Consider the following 26203-nt stretch of genomic DNA (forward strand, 5'->3'; position numbering starts at 1 on the left):
TGTTTTCATACCCAGTGACAAGATCAATTCAGTTGAATCAATTGAGTTAATTGACAATCAAACTAATTGACAAGAACATTTAAAATTGTCAGAGTATCATATTTTCTCTATTTAAGAGACTAAACTTTAATTTTCTTTTATTTAAGGACTAAACTTTCAATTTTTCCTATTTATGGGACCAAACTTTCAGAGTTTCTTATTAACAAAATTAAACTTTTATTATTTCCTATTGAAGTATCAAACTAATCACCTTAATTTTGTTTGGTATTTTTTGACAAGAAAAACTAAAACTTTGGTCTTTTTTATGGAAAAAATATAAAAGTTTAGTCCTTTCTGGATAGCAAGTTATAAATCTAAAGCATGAAACACTTTGAAAACAATCAATCAAATGTTTTTATTACTCCATGGTTTTAAATTGAAGATGCAAGCTACTCTGAAATGATACATAATTTTGAAATCAGCTAACTCTTCCAAAACTATACAATCATGAACAAACCAACTACTACTATACAGATCATAAATGGCAATCACCATATGCCTTAACTTAGCATGTAGCTTTCAAAAGGTCAAAAGTATAATTTACAAATAAATATTAGATTTTTCATTTTTCATGATTGTCATCTACATTCTCTACCTTGATTAAGAGAGGTTGATTGAGATCCACAGGTGTTTCACCCACGATTGGCAGCTGCGGTGAGCCTAAAACACCATCTATATCCTTGTCTTCGGCCAAAGCTTTCTCCAAAGCAGACTTAGCAACTTTCGTAACACAAACCAGTAAAATTACTGCAAACAGACCCAGAAAGGTCAAAATTTCAGATTTTTCATGCTCACATGATTACACAACATTGAAATTTTGTTAATAGTGAGCTTCTCCTATCTTAACGTACTGTGCCAAATATATGTGCTAGGAGCTAAGACTTCTGGGGACAAGTGTCCCAATTTTAGAGGGTAAGGTTTAATATATAAATGATAGTTAGGATTGTAAAAGGAGAGGTGAATATTGCTTTTGGGTTTTGGGCAGCCATTAATTGTGGACAGCCTTCCAGCTGATTAGGGAGGTTTATGACGTCCCGAATGGCCAGAATTAGGGGGCTCTAACTTTTCAAATTGACAGTTTATTGTCTAAAGTATCTAACAATATGAAGCTCACCACCAGATTTGGGTTATTTACATTTTCTTTTTCCTTTTTCAAGATATAATAAGATACAACGGCATGGGTATCATAAGGCAATTCAGATAGGTAAATCTGCATACTCTTACTTGTCCAAAAGTCAGTTGAACTCACTTAAACTTGGAAAAGAATATTATTTTTTGTAAATTATTTCCTTCCGGTTATATAATTATCTTCTCTACTGTTTCTAGTTTTATATTTACTTTATCAATCAGAATTCCAATAGAATTTATCAAAAGACCAAATTAAAGAATAGATTCAGTTTCCAACATACCAGATACCAGAAGACCTGAAATGAGAAATGCCTGCATCCAAAACAAAGGTGTGAACATATATGAGAATACGGTATAAAGAGAACACCCACATATGCTTGAAGGGCTGCATTCCAGCCAAGCTGAGCTCTTTTCAAAGTCGTTCAAACTCAGCTCACTTGAGGAGAGCCAAACTTGAGTTCAAGACAAGCCGAACTTTGAGCTCAGCTCGATATTATAGTTGAGCAAAATATAACTAAAACAACGTCGTTTTGATGTTTATTGATCAAAACGACATCATTTTAGTCTATTCATATCAAATTTTTCTAAATTTATGAGCTTGGTGAATTGAACACCCCTCAAACCCAAGATTGAAAATATATAACTCTCAAGCTTATTTGAGCCAAACTTGTTTTTGAGCTTGAACAAACTTGGCTCAAATCCAGCCTTAGCTTAGATTGACTCATGATTTATAAAATGTATCCTTCAAGCACCTTCTAACTACAGAAATTAAAGTAAATATGTAAATTAGGTCTTCAGAACAGAAGCATAATAGGCCTTGGAGGATCTAGGTTTTTTAATTTTGGAAAACCATGCACAAGACCAAATCCATTTAATAAAAATATTGCTAGCCCGCCCCCCAAAAAATAAGTGTACACAGTTCTTACCCAACGAGTTTTAGAGAACTTGTTCCATCCATGTGTCACATCAGAAAGATCCTTGAGAGTCGTTCCGACATAAACTAACGCAAGAGTTATCGGCTGCAAAGTAAATCACATTAGAAATGTTTCCACACCAGTAAAATTGGACCTTATACATCATTACTCAGGATAACAAAGAACTCCAGCAAGCATACACACATGCATGCATCTAGACAGATCTGAAGGGCTCCTTCTAGATGAGCACTTCATTCAAACAATAAGTGCACGTTTATTTTTTAACCCTTACGACCCCATCCTAAATTCAAACAAATCCCTCCAACCCTGGTGGTTAGAATAAGATCCCAAGATCTACTTTATATGAGTTCTTACCAATTAAACTACGTAGTATCTACACGTTTGTAATTTGCACAATTCCTCAAAAATAAACAAAAAAATAAAATAACAAATTGTTCAAACCACATCAAGGCAAACAAACAGGACAGGACTTATGCCTTCCCAAATGCCTTTAATGTTACTGCTAATAAGACTAGAAGGCCTAGAAAAAGTTGTAGGACTGAAACAACATATCTACCACAACAAACTATAAGATTTGAATCCCTAAGCTGACAATATATATGCATGAATTAACTTCCCAACATAACATATCCATGCACGCTACTGCAAGAATATTGTCAAAATATTGAATGGCTAAATGACATGAGGTATGCTCTTGTGGAGCATCGTATGCAGGAAGACAACCCTACCTTCCATTTAACTGTTCTCACACACCATGCATCACATGCCCTAATCTCACTAACTAGTCATGGCTTTCTATAGTTCCAAAACAAAAAATTTGAGCACCTAAAGCACACCCACAACAATCATTCTTAGGCTAAAAATGGTATGAAGAACAACCAAAATGCAAAGCACCATTGTTTCAAATGTGGGAAAGCATATAATATCTAGAACACTTGCAGTTAAGGATAAATGTTTTGCACAGTGCGTCTCATGAAGAGATGACCAATTAAATGGCTAATATATTCAAAATTTGTAAGACAAATAAAAGGGGTTTAACATATCCAAATAATGGGAATAATAATTAAATAAACATTACGAGGAAAAGAAGAAGAAGATACCATCATTCCTATCCAGGAAGCTAGCATGTATTCTCCTAGCGGAACAGGAGTCACAGATAGGAGGTAATTCAACATATTGAATGGGATCAATGGAACAAGCCGAAGCAGCAAAACAATCTGTTGAACAAGGTAAAGATGTTCAGAAATCTCAGATAGGCAATTCAAAGCAAAGAATCATGCAAAGGACAGAGAATCTGAAAGCAACAAATTACAAGCTGCATTTTCTCAGAACACCAATAATACTTCATAAGTAATAAATAAAATGTTAATTCTCAAGAATGTGCAAAAATGTATTCCAACAGAAATGCTTTACAAAGAACCTTCCATGAAAAAAGTATAGTGCATACAGACAATTGATAACCATGCTCTATGAAATTCATTTTTCCTAAGGCAGGTTTAAGTCCAAGGAAAGAGAGCTTATGGTCAATAAGCCTCTATATGAAAGAGAGAGAATTTGACTAAAAAATATGAAAAAATGAGAAATTTAAACATCTGGATTTTCTGCTTTAGAAGCTTGAGACCTGAAAATTTCAATTCTGGAAAAAAAACTTTAGGTGTAGTACTAATAATTAATGAGGGAGCGAGAGAGACATGAAATTCAAAATTTAGCAGTAAATAAAAGTTTTTACAAGACTCAATAATCAACTCTTACCTCTAAGATGCAGCTGTATCAAATTTCATTATAAGGCTAGATTAATTACTAGAATGATAGCCCACTTATAAAATTTAGTTCTGCTGCCTATTTGGCTCAGTGTGAGCACTCAAAATGAATAATTGTGAAAAGATAACTGAAATAATATTTAAGAAGATACAGAACACAAAGGAACAAGCTAAGAACAAAAGCAATTCAGTTCTTGAAGATTCAATATGAAGCACGCCTACCTTAAAACCAGATCTCTGAATGGCGATGGCAACTGACCGAAATTGTGGATAATCTTTCAACTTAGAAACAACAAACGATTTACCAATCTGTGGAAGAACACCCAAATAAAAACATTAAATGAAAATTTATAATAATAACAAACATGTAACTCAAACTGACTTGAAAAGGTTGGAAACGATCGGCCAAAATATGAACACTAGAGAAATAAGATGTGCTATATAGCAATTAGGATTGCCCTAATAGCATCACCAATAAATGATATGTGGAGAAAAAACTAATATTAAAAGTTGCTTAATACTAATAGCATTAACAATCAATCTCTATCCTAGTATGCACCTTGCCTATCAAAAGGAGAGTGTAACAATCAAGATGCATATACATCATAAAAGTTCATAAACTTACCGTTCGGCCAAGAAGAAATGCAGCTCCAGCACCAACAGTTGCACCAATAGAATCTGCAACAAAACCCACTGGCAGGCCAAAAAGATAACCACCACCAAGCTGAAATAAGACAAAAATTCAAATACTATCCCAATTTCCAGGGATTAACACTCAAATCTACTGAAATAAACTCAGAATAGGTGGCAAGGCTAGCTATATTATCAGATTAGAGTTCAATACTTACAGTAAGCACGGATGCTGGGACTGCCAAAACTGTCAGAGGAATATATGCAGCAGCCCTACATATCAACCACTGAAAATCAGTTCAAAAAAAAAAAAAAAATCCAGAATTTGTTATTTCCAGTTAGCAAATCCAGAACCTATATGAGCTGCTGAGATATCAAAATGTGCACTTAATTAAGAGGCCAGGAACTAAAGAAACTTTCTAGAAATGGAAGTTCCCCACCATATCAGGATAAACTACATGCTGATGGGGTAAATTAAATTGAAATTGTTCTCATGGTTCTCTCCAAACAAGGCTATGTGCTTAATCATACATGAAATATGGTTATGAAAGACTATTTGCACATACAAAATATTGCGCAGACTGTTAGTAATCATGCATAAGACCAGGGTTTCATTGACAGAACTGATGTGGTTCTGAAAATTTGATGGTGGATTTTGTTCCCAAATCTTCCGACACAGAACACTTCTTCATTCAAGATGTCTGATTTTTCCTTAAGCCCCGTAAAAGAGCATATCCATGAACAGTTGCATCTAACATCATACTTAATTTTCTTAATATCCTAACCACAGAAAACAAACCTTGGATCTCTTTCAATCATCAAAACAGATCTAAAAAAGGGATTAATATTACAAGCTTATAATAGTAAGTGAAAAATTAATCATACAGCCTCCATAGAATCCCATGATTCTCAAACTTATTGGACCAAATTCCAAAAATGTGCTTTGACATTAACTAGTGGAGAAAATGAGCTTCCAAGTAGGCATTAGCTAGACTTTCAAACTAATCAATAAAGTTTGATAACCTGGTAAACAAGTCATGTTCAAGTAAAGCTAATACAGCTTTGTTTGTTTATAGCACCTCTGAAAATACATCAGCCAAAATTCATTTTAAAGAAACTAAAATTGTGAAATATATTGTAATAAATTAAATACAAATTTTCACATTCTCAAGATGATTAGTCGAGTTGGCTAGGTTCGAGCACACACTCAATTTGACTAAAACTCTCCACTTATAAAATTGATTTACTTCAGGAGTATGAATTAAAGCCACAATTACATAAATTTATAAAAAGAGGTATATAAAAGACAAAACATAGAAAGAATTGCTATCAACTTACAACACAAGCGGACCCCAAGGCCCAAGATCCTGTTCAACCCATATTAGAAAGTCCTTCAATATCTGCAAGAAGCAATAAGTCCATCAATATCAAGTTCTCAGGCTATTCAATCAACTTCAGTGATAATACTTCAATTTTTGAAATGTTGCATAATAAACTAAGAGGAATAAGTGAAACGGCAAGGCACTAATGGTAAAGGAGACTGAATAGCAGTAAATGTATGCAATATCCATTTGGGTTAAAAGAAATGTAAGGAAATACTACTAAGTAGCAGCAACAGAATTTGACTGCGGCCTAATTAGAGCAATTGTTCCTTTTCTACTATTCTAATTTCCAACTTCATCATATGAACAATATGATCCTGCTGAATAAATATATTTGCAACAAAAGCAAAAACTTGGATAGCATCAATCCCCAAAAACCATAAACAAAGTCCTTAATTCTCAACATTGATATCTCACGCTCAAATAATCACAACCCCATCAATCAAATAGAAGCAAAAAGCAATCAAAACAGCGCCAATTTACAAAGATCCAAAACCCAGAAAAGGAAATCATAAAAATTAAACAGAAAGACGATAACCCCACCTCAGAAAAACAAACAAAATCTAAGAAAAAGATACCTTTTCAACAGGGAGAGTAAAACAAGCGAAAACAATAGCGGCAAAAAGAAGAATCAAAAGAGTGATCCGAAGAGCAGAACCCCAGGTGAAAGCCATAGATAATCTACGACGCCAAGGCCTGCAGACTTCGTCTTTGTTACAAAAGTCAGATGTTGCTTGCTTAAAGGACAAGCGAGGTCTCAATTCCCCGAAATTTGCCAGATTTTGAAGGCCCTTCAAATTTAAACACAGCAATTCATATCCATAAATACATAGTCCCCTACCAACACCACAAGAACCAAAACAAAAATTTGTAGTGATGATGGGTTTTGCTTTTAATGTTTTGTTTGAGATTTTTATCCCATCAAACACTGTGTTCTTGCTTCAAGGGGGGGTTGGGTTGGTTAAAACTTAAAAGCTTTGTCAGGTCGTAGACTTGTTGCGTATTTAGTCGCTCTTTATTTTGCTTTTTTACTAAATTTATTTTCCATCTTCTTAGGGACTGATCTTCTTCTTTTAGTTCAATTTACGTTTGCCATCCTGCTCCTCCTGTATTTTTAACCGTGTCTTAACCGTACTCTGAAAGACAACACATCCAGAATCTAATTTTGTCACCCACTATGGTTCTGTTTTGTGGGTCTATTTGCATTCCAATTTACAGAGTCCGTTTTACCAGCCCAATGCTGGTCAAGATTTAGCCGGTGGATCACGTTTTACTGTTGGGCTGGGCAGCCACTTGATTAGGGGTGGATTCCATCATATTCAAGTCAACCCAAGTACGGAGTCAGATTGAATTCAGATTGATTTTATAATGTATAACTTAAACTAGGACTTATTCGACTTTTATATAATAGTATTAGAAGGTTATCGATGAATTAAAAAATATATTCGGTAGGATAAATAGTTTTATCAAATAGACAAATATGACGATCTCAACTCAAGTTATCAAATTGGAGCTCCATTTCAAGAACGAATCATTCAATTGGGCCATAGATTCGATCCAAACTAACTCGAATTTATTCTAGACATATTTTAAGTGAATATTTGTTTAGCCATTGGAACATAAGTCTTAAAGTAATGGAGTGAACGATCCAAATTTGAATTAAAAATTGAGTTTTTTTTTTTTTTAAATGAGTTGAGTTCAAACCAATCTTAATACTTATATTTGAATCAGTTCAGATCAAATTCAAAGTAAAATTATTTTTAAAATAAATTAGAAATTCAATTCATCTTTCTCAAGTAAATCTAAAATTTATTTCTAAATTCAAATCAACTTCAAACTGAACCTCGTTGGAGTTTTTGCCAAATCAAATCCACCTCTTTCTACAATTAGGCAGCATTTATTTGGACTCATTTAGTTTTATTTCACAAAGAGAGCGGAGAGAACATCATTACGAATGGTTAAGGTCTCCTCCAGGAAAAGTTCCTGTCCATAAATGACAGGATCTTATTCATCCATCCAATTAAATATATGATTTAGATCCTATGCCCTTGGCTCAACATAAGAATTAGACCCTTTTTTTCTGATCGAAATAGAGCTTAAACCAATTTGAATATTCAAATTTAAAAGAACTTCGATTAAATCTGAAGTTAATTTGTTTTTTAATTAAGCTTCAACATTAATTCATCAATCTTAAATCGATATGATTCAAACTAATCATAAACTAACTATACCTATTTATATACTCAAAATAAATACATATAATTTTATTTATTAATATTTTACCTCTAGTAATTTGAGTGACAAGTGAAAAAGGTAATGAGTTCCAAAACCCACTAATAACATTTCAAGATTAAACTATTGACTTCCTTGGTATAATGATTATAAAATTAATCACTACACCCAAGTTTTATATGTTTAGTATGATCAATTCAGTTTAAAAGGATTATTTGACGCAAGTACGGATTTTTTGTTAATAAAAGAAAAAAAAAAAAGTGGCCAATTACTACCACTAATCCCTCCCATCATTATTCATGTTACAAATTATAGTTCCAACCTACCGAGAAACCAATGATAATGAAACAATATACTTTCATTAAAGATGCATACAAATTTCAAGCCCATATCAAATGAACAAGCATATTATAATTTTATGAGGAACTATATGCCAACAACAAAAAAGAATATAAGAATTAGAAGATTGTTAGAATGAGAAGTGGGGCAGTTCTAGCTCCATGGATCATCCCAGCCTTTTGGTCCTTCTCTTTTGACAAAGGCCATTATTGCCTGAACAGCTTCCTGGGATCTGTTAGAAAGGGAGTGATTCCCATGTTCAACCTCAACTTTCTCTGCTCCGCCCAAAGCTTTGCATAATCTGCTTCATTTTAAACATCAACTTGTCATTACATAAACAACCATATTGCATTATCTAATCCAAGAACCAACCAAGCCACTCATCTACATTCTCCAATACCAATTCAAACGATTTGTAAAACCGCTGCAGTTTCTTCATTATCAATATTTTTTTGGAATGCAACATTATTAGGATCCAAAATGTAAAGTATGAGACTTGGATCACATATTAAAAAGTGTGAGCTTCCGTTGTATGATTTATATGACTTTGAGCTCTTCAATCTCAACGGCAAGCTCTTGAGGTATGGATTCTCCAAGTTTCATATCATTTGATATCAAATTCACCATCTTGTCTCCCAATTATAATCGTGAAACATAAGTGATGACATTGACATTGCAATGTTTGCTCGGGGCTAGCAAGAAACTAGTGCACAACCAACCCACATAGGCACTAAGGTTGTAAAGCAGGATGATATGTTAGGATTCCAAATATGAGACTTGGATCAAATTGAAAAGTATAAGCTTCTGGCAAGGGGTTTATATGACTTTAAACTCTCCAATCTCAACAGTTAACTTATGAGATATAATTTTCCCAAAGTTCATATCAAATACCCACTATTTCCAAAGACAAATCAAATTAAACATATTCCCTTCAAAGTTAGTATGAGAATTTATCTCCTAGATGTCTTGTTATGTAAGCATGAGAGTCAACCAACCAAGCTATTCTCTTTAGGATTTCAACCAGGAGAAGCAAAATAATATTTAAACATACACATACTCACCTTTCAACCAATGCTTTTTTATCAACATACTCTGGAACATATTCATCAGCCATAGAAAATATAACCTGTGCAGAAATGCATTAAGAAGTAACCAAGTTGTAGGCAATAATGAAGCATCAAATTAAAATTGTAAATCAAAAGAAAATTGCTTGTCACTTGATATACTACAAAATCTAACCCTATACCATAAAACAAATTATTCTTACACCAATGGGTTTGGCCAGGAATTTGCATTTTGTAAGGAGGCAAAGTATAAATTACGAAAAATTTGTGCTCTGCCCTTGCTGATATCCCAGGCAAGGATTTAAAAACAAGTACGGATCGGCCCTAGGCTTACCCCAAAACCAGGGTTAGCATTTGGACAGGGATGAACCGCTGTCCAACCTCTGGAACCCTCACATTCATGGCTTGAACCTGAATCTCAACTTTTGCTTTAGTTGGAAAGAACCACCAGGCCACACCATGTTCAGTTTTTTTTTGAAAAGCTATCTTTTTGTATTTTATCAGGAAAATTTAAAATTTTGCAACTGTTGGGATTTAAATCAGCAGTACCTCAAATGTTGATGTAGTGTGTATATGTTATGATGCCAAGTTCATATTTATGCTATTGCAATTCAGTTTTATATTTAATAATTAATTATACAAAATTGTTTTAAATATTATTTTAATGTTTATTTAAAAAGTTCACTGATCCGCCACTGGTTGAACTTAGCGTGTCCATTCCGGCTTTGAAAACATTGAACCTAGGTATAAAGCTCTAATTTTTTACATAAATATCACTTAGTAACAAATGTTGACTTATCGGCAAGTAAGACGTCAGAGAAAGTACACACCTGGCAGTGTGTATTAGCCATATGACCAAGTCTCTGTCTCAGCTGATCGTCGGTAAGGTCAGAACTGAACATGTCATCATTGCCCATGTAGGCACAAAGAGAGTGATACCTGAATAATACTTTTGCTTTTAGCAACAAAGAAACAGTACAAAATTGACAATCTTACACGTATAGCTATCTATTGTTCCATAGTTTTTGAGTCAAGGAAATTTCTGATACATCAGAATGCCATACCAGTTACAATCACGGTTTTTTTATTTCAGAAAAGAAAAAATTAGAACTGAAATGCTGGGTGTGCATTCAAACTTCCATAAAGTGGAAATCTGTTCAAAATTTCTCAATTTGTGATTTGTTTTCGTCCGATTTTTAGTCCCAGTTTGATTCCCCCCATGTCAAAAACTGACTTGCTTCTCTCCATAACCAAAGGGGGGGAAGGGCCAGAGAACTAGTGTAGGCTGAGTCTGAAAATCCGAGGAAAATAAATCACAAATTGGGACTAAAAAGTTGTATATTCCTCATAAAGATACTAGAAATGTCATAAAATCCTTCCATTGAAAAGCATGATGACGCTTCTTTTGACTCAGATTTTCGGTAACCATGATGCAAAATATGGAATAATATTTAAGATATTCTAGGTTGATCTTTAATAAAGAGTAAAAAAGCATGAAATGATAGAGAGATACTAAATTATAACTACAGGGGAAAAAAATCAATAAGAGCAAGAAATGAAACTAAGCAAATCCCACAACTCAAGGATATCAAGAATATAGAGATATACACCTACCTATAAGCTGTAATAGGAGCAGATGATTCTGCTTCCCTGGGCATTAATTCTGACTCTCGGCCTTCTTTTATCATGCTTGAAGCCAAGTCAATCATGGCAGCCGTTTCAGGAAAAGTTGCCCTATATTCCCTATCACTGACTGGAGCCTGAAAATTTTAATCAACAGTGTAACCAGGTGTAGTAATGGCAATACATGAAACATTACATTTTGCAAGAAGAAACTCCACAAGGCAATCATTTCACATCAGAAGTGAAAAGTTTGTACAAGTCTTGTAGTACCACATTGTAGTGCAATTCAAAATCTCATCATTTGGCAGGCAGACCATACTGAAGTTGACATAATCAGTGGCCACGGTGTAGGACAGAGATTCTTTAGGCATACTAGATCAACATTGGAGATTAGCTAATAGATCATGTATATTGGACACAAAAAGCATTATGATATTTCTTCACAGGGGAAACCCAAAAAAAAAGAAGGAAAAGTTTATTTTCAAACTATCTTGAAATTTTGATTGTATATTAAAGAGAAAACTATGAGCCATCAAAAGGAGTGCATCAATTTTGCTTTTGGTCTATAAATTTTGTAGTCTACTGTTATAACAAAAAAAAAAAACCATAGTAAAATAACAAACAAGATTTGAACATTTACGAGCCTGGCTCTCATCATATCTCGTCCTTAGTCCCAATATAAAGGCTGGTCATGGTCTTTCCCATCAATTTCATGTAATGTCTCCATCTTAAGTCTCCATGGGTGAAAAATGCGATTAGGACCGAAACTATCAACAGAATCACAGTTAACAATAACAAAATTATACTTTTTATAGGCAAATATCTTGCCCAACCTACAACAAAGATATCATACTGTAGTAATACCACTATTAATGATTGGCTTAATTACTGCAAACCAGAATTTCAATCCGAAAGTCAAATAGGTTGCAAGATGTACCAGTTATTCCAAAAGCTTGTGCACAGAAGAAAAAAATATACAAGTAGAAAGAGCAACAACTTATTACTTACATTCAGCAATGCAAATAAGTAACTCCAAATGCATAGTTGGTACCTGCAAAATTGCAGCACGCACTGCTCTTGAACATGCTGCATTTGTACGCATATAATGGATGATATCCTAGACATATGCAAACACAAGAACTGAATTATTTCCTCAGAAAATGCCAAGGATAAGGACTCAAAGAACTTTAAATTCAACCCAAGTTTAAATTGCAATAAGCAATCACCTGACAACCCGTACTATGACCAAGTAGTACCACACCCTCAGAGTCTTCTTTGTTAATCAGATAACCGATAAGCTGATCAAGATCCATGGCATCCTTCATGATGTGATGCAAAAATATTATAAATCCAGGCAGCAAACTATCATATCATAACAACAGCAGCAAAAAATGGCATGTTACATATACTACTTTCCAACTTAACCAAAACTGACATTGAATGGTAAAAATATGAAAAGTTTAAACTACCAAAGCTTGCACTTAATTTCCAAGTCAGCCCATTAATGAACTATGAAGCACATATTGAACAATTAAATTGAATATTTGTTAGACCAACAGGAAGAATAATGTATGTCATAACCAATGAAACATCTTCAAACAAAAACCCAATAATGAAGAATTCTGGTCATCAGGTCAGATGGCAATTTCTAGGAAGGCATATGATTACTTGTTTCAAACTGGAAATGCCATATCCAGTATATGAAGATGACATAAGTAGCTGCACAAGTGACCATCTCTCTTTGTCCAAAGCGATTGCAAGAGGTTCCAAGTATCTGAAAATCAGGGGGAAAAAAAAAAACTACGTTAGAAATTAATAAGGAAAAAAGATTACGAGTATGACTTCAACATTCAGCCAGGTATTAGAAGAAAATGAATCCTATTTATATATAAAGATGTCTTTGTTCCAGATAAAGGAAAAATGCTTGTCAATTTGAAATCAAATAAATATATATAAAGATATATTAAATTAGCAATTTTGAATCATGATCTACCTTCTCTTTCAAATGTTAAATTACTGCCACTTTGAAATGTCAAACTAAATTATGTTAAAGGATCAAACCTATATTTAAATGTCATTTATGTTGAAAAGAAACATCAAAGGCAATGAAGCAACGTATTGCTTGGACAAATTAATTTTAATGTTACAAAGCAAATGATACAAAACATACTCAGTTGCAAAAAAACCATCAGTTAATCCACCAATAAAAATAACTTGTTGTTTATATTCACCAGTTTTAAAGGCAACCTGCAAGGTGAAGAAAAACATAAGAGAGATGTCCAAAAAGTAAATGCAAAAACAAGATGTTAGAAAGTACATGACAGCACAGTCATGACAAATGAGATATAAATACAAAAAATAAACAAAAACTTATTATGAAGCCCCTGAGAGCAAAGTAATTAAAATCAGTTAAAAACATAGGACACCAAAGAAGCCCCAAGTTGTTAACCAAAAACTTGCTATAAATGGAACCCGTTTCTCAGAAATAACCAATTTTTTCATGATAACATGCTACTGTTACTGCATATTACGTTTATACGGTCCAATAACTACAAGGAGATGCTTAGCAACACTATAGCCTGTGAATGGACAAATTTTTTTTTTTTTTACAAAAACATTTCAGAATCCAATTACACAGTCCGATTAACATTTGTGAGGTTCTCACATATGAATGGCTTCAAAATTCAAAATTTCACCCTTCATTCTGAATGAATCATAAAGCTGATGCTCATGTTTGAGTATATAATTGGCGTTCTAAAGCATCACAACTTTCAAAAGTCGCCGGAGATATAGATGAATAAGTTTTTCAGTTCACAAAACCTTTTACAGACGTGACAACTGAAAAGCATTTCCCTTTCCCTCCTTAGACCAGAAAAGTGTAAACCAGTATCAGCAAGCACATGCTGCAATTGAATTCTTACTTTTATACACACACACACACACACACACACTCGTCAGCATAATGTTATCATTTAGATTTCCATAAAAATGCCATAATGCAACCCGAGTCATATTGTTTCCTACAACAGAAGTCTACAAAAATATAGCAACAATCAGTAGCATTTCTAGAGTTGAACTACACCAATGAGAATTCATCAATTACTTTGCTGCACAAGAAAAACAATAAACTTTTCCGAAGCTCTCAATCCTGAAGCTCCCTATACTTGAATAAGCTGAAAAACTGTTTTCAAGATTTCCAGATATCCCAAAAAGGAATCTCGATAATATGCATCAAAACAGATTCAGCTTATGCGCTATCATCGACTTCAAATCACAAGTTTCAAAATCTATATAACCTAAAGAACTTACCTTTCAAACCCAGCAAATTATTACAAACAATAAACAACCACAAATTAATCAAATCAAGGTATTCCCAGGCCAAACTTTCCACTCTAGATTTAAAGAACAAGTTGAACCCATATGATGAACATTCCTAAAATTCACATTCCACAAATTAAAATCAAATAATGTTAATAAAAAAGATTTAAAATGACGGACCTGGGTAGGCTTGGGACCGTACTTAAAGAGAACTCCACGAAACTGGTTCCTTCCCTTGACCGGACCTAAGAAATCCAGGCCGGAGGGCAAGGCATTGTTAGAAACTTTGGCACTTGAAGACCTAAAAGAGCGGCCTCGGACAATCCCCGAGAACCATGAAGTTGATGATGTTGTTGTTGATGAAGAGGAAGAAGAAGACGAATTCGATGTTGAGGATAAAGAAGAAGAAGAGAGTGAATGATTCATGTTAATTTCTCTGAATTGAAAACATTTTTTTATATAAAAATTTTTGTAATCGTTCCGAAAATTCAGGATGAGAAAGGAAGGATCTTTGAATCTTTGATGGGTTCTTGGAAACTTGATTTGTGTAACCGTAACGAGATGTTTAGTCCACGCTCTCTTGAGGGCGCGTCACATATATTTTCTAAATATTAAGATTTTGTAACATTTTTTCGGTTAAAAAAACTATGTTAAAATACTTACGTAGGTATGTACATTTTTAATAAAATTATATATGTTTATTTTAAATATATAAATAAATATATATTTATATCTATTATCATATAATTATATAATTTTGAATTAAAAATAAACGAACACATAATTATATAATGACATATATAAGTATATATCTATTTATATACTCAAAATAGATATACATAATATTACGCATATATTTTCAATAAAGCAATGTTATGTGTATAGATGTCAAATGGGTCTAGCTAAGTCACAAAGCAAGGAAAAACAATTGGGTCTATTACAATAGGGGTTAGGTCGGCCTAGACACAAGGTTTGTGGGTTAATGCATGTGACTCGTTCCTTTTTTTTTAATTAATAAAAAATAAAATAATTAATTAATAATTATAATATAAAATAATTTTTTATTAAAATTAATAGACAATATGTTACTATGTAAGGTCCAATATGACCTTATATATATAATAAGGCTGGTTGTAGGCCTCATACTTTCCATGAGCCAAACAATCCTGTTAGTGCCATTGCCACCTCTAGTTAACTGTATATACTTTCAAATACATAAATGAATATATATATATATATATATATATAACACTATACGTACCTAGTTTGAATATATAAATAGGTATATATTTTTATATATCATCATTTGATTTGGTATTATTTTATCTTTAATTTCAAATAACTCAATCATATAATAATACACATCAAGTGTATACTTATTTATATACATGCAATGAATATGTATAGTATTACTCATAATATATTATTATATAATCGAATATTATTTTATTTCAAATTTAAAATTACACAATAATTTTATGTTTTCGGTAACTAACCGGACAACCTAATTCTTTGTGTCTCATATTAGATTAGAGAATCAATTACTTAGCTTGCTCATTATAAATACTCAAATCTTATAATTTTTGGTCACATTTCAAATTATTTTTATATTTTTTATTTAAAAACATAAATTTATAAAACAATTAAAAATATTTTTCATAACATAGAAGCTTTTTTTAGCTCGAGCTTTGCTCTCATGACTCAAGTTATAATAACTCATTTTGAGTTTGATTAAATCGAGTTAACAATTAAATTTAAGTAAGCTCGAGTTATATATACATCTATAAATAGTTGACTCTAGCTTAAGAATCAAAATAAAACTCCTTATAACTTACATACATTTATTAATTACTAACTCAAAGTCAAGAAAATGGTGTAAAGGTAAGATTTTAAACTATAAGGGAGCGTTTGTTTTGGGTAATATTTTATTACCAAAATAGGAAGATTACCTTGAAGATAAATTACTGAAAAGATTACTGGGTATAAATTATTACTACATTTGATAAAAATTGATGATATAAATAATTAATGTGTTTAGTTAACGGTAATAAAAAAGTACTAATAAATTATTTTACTTAAATACCCTTAAATATAATTATTTTTAAACATTTTTATATTATTTATTATATTAATTAAAAATAAATTTATTTTTGTCTTAAAAAATTAATAAATTATAATATAATTATAATAATATCAAGATTACCTTAGTAATATTTTAATACCTAAGGTAAATGTGGTAATCAAATTACCACTTATATTATATGTTACATCAGCATTGGTAATAGAAGATTACTGTAATTTTTTATTACTGACAAATCAAATAAAATAATGTAAGTAATAAAATATAGATTACCAAAATAATCTTTAAAATACTCTAACCAAATTGCCCCTAAAGAGCTATTTGATTTATAGTAAACAAAGATTATATTAATAATTTATATTTTATTACTAATATTATTTTATTTGGATTGTTGGTATTAAAAAATTATTACTGATGATTTTATTACCAACTCTACTTAGCTATTAAAAGATTGCTAAAATGTAAAGATATAAAGAAAACTAAAAAAAATAAAATGAAAGATGAGGGTTGAAGGAGAAATGATAAGGAAAACTTTGGTAAATTAAATTGTTGGGTTTGAATGAAAAGTCTAATGCATAGACAGACTAGATCAATATTGCAGGAGCATTGCTCTGATAGGAGGTCGGATAATCTCTACCCATCTAGTCTCGATCTCTTGTTGTCTCATCTTGATCAGAAGTATTTAGGTAGATTCAATAAATGATAAATTAACGCATTCTCTGAACCAATCCCCCAATAAAGCAAAAAAAAAAAAAATGGTTCATCTGTTTAATGTGAATAGGTATAATGGCAGACTCTATCGAACCAAATTTGGTGCAGCATGTCATGCCCATGGGTCATGCCCGACATGACATGCTCAAGACATAGCTTAAGATCCACTAGATCATACTTTCATAATCCTTTAATAGGTTGATCTGTCATAATATATATTTTTTATAATTTTAAATTTTTAATATTTTTTGCGGTCAGCTCCGAACCGGTTTGCCGGCGAATCCTAAGGCTCCCCACGCCATCAGTATAGCTTGAAGGCCTGATTCCACCTTAAAAAATGCAGATTGTGCCTCCTATAGGTGATGCCATGGTGGAGCCAAACCCGGTGATATGTCCCATCATGTCTTCGGCCTTCTATAGAAGAGTATAAAAATCTACCAGATCGGATCGGACCACTCGTGAAATAAGAATAATTTTTTAAGATTAGGGACTTCATTTTTCCACCCAAAGTTTGTCCTTTAATCATTTCTCACCCATTAATTATATTGATCACATTTTTTTACCAAAATTTTACTATGTTAAAAAAATTTAATTTTATAAGAGTAAAACAATAAATTTAATATCATAAAATTGAAAAAATAAAAAAATAATTTAACCATTTTACAAGTTAAAAATCTAAATTTAATTCATTTAATTCCAGTTTGAAAATTTTTAGCTCTTATAACTATTATCCGTTCAAACTCAAACCGATTAGAATCATTATCAATCCAAACTTGAATCTACTAGAACTGTTTATCCATCTAAACCCAAACAAGCCAAGTACCAAATATGACAATTTAACCTTTTTACAAGTTTGGAAACTTACAATCTAAATATTTCAATTCAAGTTTAAAAATTATAACATTCACAACTATTACGTATCCAAATCTAAATTTATCAGAACCGTTGTCCATCCAAACCTAAACCAACCACAACCATATTTACAAGGAAGAAAAGGGTCAAAGTGAAAAAGGAAAAAGATAGTGTTTATGATAAATTTGATATGCAAAGGACTATTTTAAAATTTTGTTTCATTTTAGGTGATATGATAATTTTGAAAAATAAATTACTTAATAGGATAATTTAAAACTTTGACATTATGTTAAGATTCTTTTAATTAATGAAGTTAGATTTTAGATGAACATGATTATTACTAATACAATATAATATAAATGGAAGACATACATATCTTAAGTTGCATAAAAAATTTGTACAATATGATACAAATTACTGATACAGATTAATAAATTTTTTTTAATGATAACATGGTAAAAATGTATATGAGAAATTTTAAAATTTTATAGTATATTTGTGATAGACCTGATATAGTTTTCTTTGTGAGTATTGTGAGTCAATTTATGAACAATTTGAGAGAAGATCACCTTGAAGCAGTGCATCGCATACTCAGATATCTCAATATCACACTGGCAAAGGGACTTTTAGTTAAGAGGTCAGAGAGTAGAGAAATCAGTATATACATCAACGCTGATTGGGTTGTATCTCCCACTGATCGAAGGTTAACAAGTGGATACTACTCCTATGTTTGGGGTACTTAGTGACTTGACAAAGTAAAAAACAATTAGTAGTTGTGAGGAGTAGTGTAGAAGTTGAATTTAAAGTTATGACCCTAAGCATTTTTAAGGTTATGTGGTTAAATCAGTTACTCTCAAAATTGAAACTACCACCATCGACGTTTTTTGCAATAAACAAACAACAATAAACATTGTTAGGAATCTTGTACATCATAATTGTACCAAATATATCGAGATAGATCATCAATTCATCAAAGAAAAGATTGAGTCTAATTTGATTACTCTATCCTATACATCGACGCACCATCAGATTGTTGACATCATAGCAAAACCATTGTCTCATATCAACTTAATATAACTTGTTAATCCAACACGACATGACATGATACGAAAAAAATCGAGTAGTATAAGGGTTCATACGAAAATAACTCAATATGACCTGATTGACTCAAATATTTTGTAGAAATGTTATTTTAATAGAATTTATTAAAAATAAATTATAAAAATGTTAAAAAACAATATTAATAACAATTAAATTTTTTATAAATTGTATATAGTTGTATCCTTATATAATTGTAATTACTCATAATTTTTTTATTTAAATATTTTATTTTATTATTAAGTAGTAAGAATATGATTAGATTAGTAAAAAAAAAAAAAGATTTGGTTAGTCAAATTATTGATATATTTTAAAATTCTTAATATGTAATTTTAAGACTATTTGTAAGTAAAACAAAATGTTATATTGTTTGTTTTATTAATAGTAGATCGAGATAGTTTAGTGAAGAAACTAAAACGGTAAAAATATTTTAGAAAGTGAAAATAATAAATAATTTCAGGTAAATTTGTGTCGGGTTAAGTTAATTCAAGCATTTAAGGGTTAAGTTAAGGTTAAAAATTTGGATAAAATTTCAATTCAGGTCATATTAGAGTTGAAGATTTTTGACACGAAACTTAAACTAATATGATACGAATACAATTTGATGATATAAACTATTAGATCTAGCTCTAAGTTGGGTTTAATAAACGTCTATAACACAACATGAGAAGAGTGTGAGATAGTTATAGGATTCTATTACTTAAAGTTTAGATTTGGTGTGATCTCATTTAGATTTGATGTGATCTCATTTATTTTGTTTCCTTTTCTTTAGGTGATTTATTTTCTAAGGTTAACATATATTTTAAATATGTGTTTTTACTATTATGTAATATTGTATATTAATTATTTTAATTTTTATTACTTTATTTAAGATTTAGAACATATATAAATTATATACCGTTGAAATAATTGTAAAGAAGAGAAATACCATTTTATTCATATTTTTTGTCACAAGAAACCATACATGAAATGAAAATTAAATTTTTAATATATGATACGGCACGCCATTTAACTATAATGTGGGTGAGAAGGTGTGTTTATATATATTGTGGGTGGAAAAGTTCAAAGGCCAAACCTTGGGAGTAACCGTAAACAATCTTTTTTGGTCCGTTTATAATCCTTTAAGAATTTACAGCAGATTCAAAATTCAACAAAATCAGGAGGAGGATCTTGACTGGGACGAGAGATTCAATCCAAGATGCATTTGATTAATGCGGTGCTGGCGGCGAGGATGTTGACGACAATTGGCCAGTCAAACGGCGTCGTCGGAGAGGGAATTCCGTTCGGCTCCGTCTGGTGGTTTATCTACGCCGGAGTTTCTTGCTGTTTGGTGCTTTTCGCCGGTATTATGTCTGGTCTAACCTTAGGTCTCATGTCTATTGGACTGGTCGACCTTGAAATTCTCCAACGTAGCGGCACTTCCACGGAGAAAAAACAAGCAGGTCTCTCTCTCTTTCTTTTACATTTTTCGCTTTAATTCGTGATCAGATGATTCAGTTGGATCTAGCTATTGATATTCTCGAGTGCGATCTACTCAACTATGTATCTAATTTTGGCTGTAAGTTTGTTTTCAGCGACTATTCTTCCGGTGGTTCAGAAACAACACCAGCTTCTTGTGACTTTGCTACTCTGTAATGCAGCTTCTATGGAGGTAAGGTGTTAGAGTTTAGTTTTCTCTGTATTCTGTTGGCTATTAATTTAGGAAGTTGTACCAGTTGAATATGGCACTAGAATTGTAGTCATTACATTGAAACTAGAAATGCAAATTTCATTAGAAAATAATATTAATGAAAATGAAAATAAAGACTTAGTTAAGTCATACATATGGCATAATCACATTCAATTTATATGTGCTAATAGATATGGAGATAAATCTTAAGGATCAAGTAAGATATTGGTATGATTTCAAGGACAACATTTTGTGAATCAATAGGCATTTACTATTTAGGCTTCCATTTTTAATTTTGTCTAACAGGATTAACTCAATCAATACTATATGCTCTAATAATGATTACTAATTTGTGTATTAACAATGATGTATTACTATGTGATTGATTGATTTTTAATTAATAATATAGTAACACCTAGTCACATGGTAACACGTTATTGTTAGTACACAAATTAATATTCATTGTTAGTGTACATAGTTTTACTTTTAACTTGTAGGAACAATTTTCTGCTATTCCTTTTGGTGTTTGGTGCAGTATTAGAAAAAAAAAAAAAAGAAGTCGTTTTCAGAGTCGACAGGAATTGAAGTTGAATTTGTTAATCACTTGCAGTTTCGAAAATTGTAAATAAGTCATTGCCAGTAGGTTTTTTTTTTTGAAAGTTACATAGTGAACATATGGAAACCTAGTCCCATCACCTAATTAATAACCTCTGTGGTTGATACTTGTGACCGCCCGGTCATTAGGAGCAGTTATTATCATGACTGTTCAATGGTGTCTGTCATCCAAGGCTAGTGTGATCACAGAAATATGAAACAAACTAATCCTTAGTGCTTACATGTATAAAGAAAACATCTCTGTGACTTGAGATGTTGGTATTATATTTAACCAAAAAAAATGCCACTTATGTGGCTTTATGTCAAATGAACTTTGAAATTTAAGAATTTAATTCGTTATCTTAATCCAAATATCAGTTAGGTACCATTATCCTTCAATTACCATATAATTATAGATAAGGTTGTTGGAAAAATGCGTAATGTTTAACTATAGCTAATGGCTTTGATACTTGTGACCTGCAGGCCCTTCCTATATATCTGGATAAGCTTTTCAATCAGTATGTTGCTATAATACTCTCTGTGACTTTTGTTCTGGCTTTTGGAGAGGTATACCCTTTTGAAAAAATATATGCTTTGACAATTAAGGTTCAACTTTTACTTCAACTTAAAAGGAATTTGGTTTTCATGATTCCTTTCACTTACAGGTTATTCCTCAAGCAATATGTACACGATATGGTCTTGCTGTAGGGGCAAATTTTGTATGGCTTGTACGAATTCTAATGGTTATTTGTTATCCAATAGCTTATCCCATTGGAAAGGTAACCTCTTTGACTGATTGTTGGAAAATTTTAATATCATAGCCCTGATAATATGTATTTGTTGTTCACTTTGCTTTGATCTGTTAGAGAAATTGTCTTTCAACTTAATTGAGATTTTCTTGTTGTTCCTAAAGAGAGATATTTTCTCCAGATTTTGGACTGGGTACTGGGGCATAATGAGGCCCTATTTAGGCGAGCTCAGTTAAAAGCTCTCGTCTCAATCCACGGCCAGGAGGTAAAGTATAGCAATTCAGATAAAAATAACATTGCAATTATTTTATAAATTATTAAATGTAAATTGAGCAATTTGATGTATAATAATGTTAAGGAATTGCCTTTGCCCATTTCAACATTATGAAGTATTTTTCCATGGTAATTAGGCTGGTAAGGGAGGTGAACTAACACATGATGAGACAACAATTATCAGTGGAGCACTAGATTTGACTGAGAAGGTATGCTCTGTGACAAAACTAGAATGTTGGGGCAGTTTATTAATTATTTTCAGCCACTTTAAAGCCTTAAATACTACAGCCTTGTGTTTTGCCAAAGTGGAAATTCAGGAATGCAACTGGAATTGTTCATTTTCCTGCATTATCTTGTATCTTGCTGCCTGTAAATGGATTGTGGTGAAGAATGTCAACTGTTGTTCATACCTAAAATTTGTAGCTGGTTTGGGGTAGTAAGGGCTTAAATGTTTGACAGTATTTACCTTGTTGTTATGATTTCCAAAGGGCCTGTCTTCTTTCTTATCAGCATGCTTGCTTCCTAAACATGCGTTGGAGACATTTGTTATTATTTGCAGCCATCATTTCAACTCACTCTTTTTGCTATAATTTTCATGTAAACGGACTGCTGAGGAAGCTATGACACCTATTGAATCAACTTTTTCCTTGGATGTCAATTCAAAGTTGGACTGGTAAGTGTTCATCCTGAATAATGTCGGCTTGCTTATTACTCTTCTTTTTCCTACTTAAAATTTTCCTATTTTCCTAGAAAGTATGAAGTGTACATAAATTTTGGCATATCAATTACTAAAGACAGATTCCTTCTTATGTAGTCACCTTCTGTCACAGTGACTTTTATGATATTGTACTACTTGAGGAAATGATTGTTGTGTTACGTTTCATATGTGACATGCATCTTGATTCATGAATTTGTATTATTTTTTCTTGTCTTTTCTTTATTTTATTTAAGTTATAAAAGACTAGCTATTATTTTTGTTTGTCATGAAAGCTTGAAATTTCTGTGATCACCTTTTATGAGCTCCGTTATGATTGCAAAAGTCATGGAACACATTGTGTGCATTTATTGCTTATATTTTCCTTTTTTAAATTAATAAATCAGGGAGGCAATGGGTAAAATTCTTGCTCGAGGTCATAGCAGGGTACCTGTCTATTCCGGGAACCCAAAAAATATTATTGGACTTCTGCTGGTGGGTATTAGAGTCTGGCATTTGACAAACTTTTGTTTTGGACATGCATTCTTGGTTTGAAATGTTTCCTGCTTTTGTTAATTCTTCATTTAATTTCTTCTTTTTCTCTTCTGCTGGTTGCAATTAGGTGAAAAGTCTTCTTACTGTGAGACCTGAGACGGAGACTCCAGTTAGTGCTGTTTCGATCCGAAGAATTCCAAGGTCTTCAAATATTCGCTATAATTTCTCAGTGTGGATTAAAAAATATGAGACTCATCCTTGTGTGTGATTTGTTACAGGGTACCATCAGATATGCCACTTTATGATATATTGAATGAATTTCAAAAGGGCAGCAGTCATATGGCAGCAGTTGTGAAGGCTAAAGGAAAAAGCAAGGCTCTTCCACCAATGACTGATGGGGAAAATAAAGCCAATTGTGGAGATTCTGATCTGACTGCTCCTTTGCTGTCCAAGCAGGATGAAAAGCCAGAAAACGTTGTTGTTGATATTGACAGGCCTTCAAGGCCTAACAATTTGAGTCGACAAACTTCTTCACAACGTAGTGAGTCGGCCGTGACAAATGGATTAGCATATGCATCTGAGGATATTGAAGATGGTGAAGTGATTGGTATCATCACCCTGGAAGATGTATTCGAAGAACTTTTGCAGGCAAATCAGCGCTCCTTGATAACTCACTTCCTTTTAGTTTATTATGTGTCACTTTCTTTGCCACCAGACAATATTTTGATGATTTTTTGACCAATGCAGGAGGAGATTGTCGATGAGACAGATGAATACGTTGATGTACATAAAAGGTAGTACAGAGTACCTTGCAGGACGTACTGAGTAATGTATGCTTTTTGTTAAAACAAAAACATTAAACTGGAAGCTGTTTAATTTCCTTTTTCAGAATCCGTGTGGCTGCAGCTGCTGCTGCTTCATCTGTAGCACGAGCTCCATCAAGTCGCAGGCTAATTGGCCACAAAGCAGCTGTGAGTAGAATTTACTTATTAGTTGTCTACTTTACCTTGTACACATATGGCATTAAAAATATACCAACTTTGACAGTCGGCTGATACAGAAAATGAAAATCTAAGCAAAATTTGTTGGGAAATTAGGTTTCAGTGCTTGATGTATTGGACTGGTCAAAGTACCGAACTATCATTTTTTTTTTTTCTAATAAAAGAATTAAACTTTATTTTTTTTTCTATTAAAAATACTGAACTTTCCAATCTTTTTATTGAAGGGATTAAACTTTTTTGTTTTTTTATTAAAGGGACTAAATTTTTACTATTTTCTATTGAATTTAAACAACCTTTAATGGGAAATAGTGAAAGTTTAGTTCTTTAAAAACCAAAGTTTAGTCTCTTCATAAAAAAAAAGAAAAAAAGACATTTTGGCTCTTCTTGATGTTATTATCTCTTGAGAACAAATAAAGGTCATAATTTATTCTTTTTGCGCGTGTGCAAGATTATATCTGATTATCATGGACATGATTCAATTTATAGGAGCCGCAGTTTCAGATAGTATTCTAGTTTTAAACGAAGTTGCTTTACTGCTGTAACTTCTGTGACTTAGCAGTTTGAATATAGTATTTTTTACGATATTTATGTCCATTTTCCTTATTGAGGCTGAAGCTCAAGTGCTTCTTTTATTATGTTTAGGGCGGCCAAAGTAAGCAAGCCCCAACGACTCCAAAGAAGTCTGCTGAGAACGATTCGAATTCAATGAAAGGTGCGCCCTCGTCTTGATAGTGAGTGTCGTGCTTGGTCATCTGAATGGGAGGGGATTTTTTTATCCATACATAAAAAATGAACAATAAGGCAATATAATTTGAGTGAAATTTTGACGTTCATTTTAGTTGATTCTCTTTCCCTTCTCAACTAAACTCAAGAATCCGTTATGGTTAGGAGCAAAATAGTAGTTTTGATGTAATTCAGAGTGTAATATGTATCGAACACAAGTGTTTGAATTGGTTTGAATTTAGCTCGTTTATGAAAACGAGTTTAATTTTTATGTTAAACTCAGTTTTTTCTATCACTATTTGATTTTATAAATTTTTTAAAAATAATTTACATGTGAGTTTGGGATTGAATCAAAAGTTATATTATTTTAAAGTCAAGTTTAAATTACAATTTGTCAATGGCAAATTGACTTTTTAAAATTTGATTCTATATATAGGATTAAATTCAATTCAAATTGAGTTTAAACACTCCTTAGTTTGAGATTAGTACAAATGCAAAGGAATTAGTTTAAAATCGAAGAATTAAAATTGGAATTCAATTCTAAAATAAATTTATTCTGAATTCAATTTGAGCAAGGCTAAATTCAAATACTCTAATAAGCTCATATTTGATTTTTTTTTTATATAAACCGATTTAATTCTTTGTTCAAATTTGACTTGATGGACATGAGCTCAAAATTTGAACTCTAACAATGGATTGAACTTAATAATTTACTAATTATATTTTATAGAGAATAAAACAAAATTAATAAAACTATGCGCATATATTTTTAGTATATAATTTATATATTTGTACTATTATGTGATTAGATGAT

The 26203-nt window shown here is 32.0% G+C and overlaps 3 protein-coding genes across 3 annotated transcripts; 1 reads left to right on the forward strand and 2 right to left on the reverse strand.

Annotated features, from left to right (window-relative positions):
• Positions 1–369: 369 nt before the first annotated feature.
• Positions 370–6990, reverse strand: LOC123211766 (TVP38/TMEM64 family membrane protein slr0305-like). The gene is made up of 9 exons (XM_044630631.1): positions 6453–6990; positions 5831–5892; positions 4711–4765; positions 4488–4586; positions 4085–4171; positions 3203–3319; positions 2094–2186; positions 1449–1479; positions 370–786 (listed from the first exon to the last, which is right to left on the reverse strand). The coding sequence occupies exons 1-9, from the start codon at positions 6546–6548 to the stop codon at positions 602–604; spliced, it is 825 nt and encodes a 274-aa protein (XP_044486566.1). The 5' UTR covers positions 6549–6990; the 3' UTR covers positions 370–601.
• Positions 6991–8443: 1453 nt separating this feature from the next.
• Positions 8444–15039, reverse strand: LOC123210237 (UPF0613 protein PB24D3.06c-like). Its single transcript, XM_044628482.1, has 9 exons — positions 14631–15039; positions 13303–13379; positions 12801–12906; positions 12359–12451; positions 12184–12249; positions 11124–11269; positions 10340–10448; positions 9507–9571; positions 8444–8746 (listed from the first exon to the last, which is right to left on the reverse strand). Exons 1-9 carry the CDS (start codon positions 14874–14876, stop codon positions 8599–8601), a joined length of 1056 nt encoding a protein of 351 aa, XP_044484417.1. The 5' UTR covers positions 14877–15039; the 3' UTR covers positions 8444–8598.
• Positions 15040–20276: 5237 nt separating this feature from the next.
• LOC123212378 (DUF21 domain-containing protein At4g14240-like) lies at positions 20277–25684 on the forward strand. The gene is made up of 13 exons (XM_044631493.1): positions 20277–20633; positions 20766–20842; positions 21938–22021; positions 22120–22233; positions 22385–22468; positions 22614–22685; positions 23082–23149; positions 23578–23665; positions 23793–23866; positions 23944–24313; positions 24413–24459; positions 24555–24636; positions 25309–25684. The coding sequence occupies exons 1-13, from the start codon at positions 20390–20392 to the stop codon at positions 25393–25395; spliced, it is 1491 nt and encodes a 496-aa protein (XP_044487428.1). The 5' UTR covers positions 20277–20389; the 3' UTR covers positions 25396–25684.
• Positions 25685–26203: the final 519 nt, after the last annotated feature.

This window comes from Mangifera indica, chromosome 3, assembly GCF_011075055.1.
Source record: "Mangifera indica cultivar Alphonso chromosome 3, CATAS_Mindica_2.1, whole genome shotgun sequence".
NCBI classification, from domain to species: Eukaryota; Viridiplantae; Streptophyta; class Magnoliopsida; order Sapindales; family Anacardiaceae; genus Mangifera; species Mangifera indica.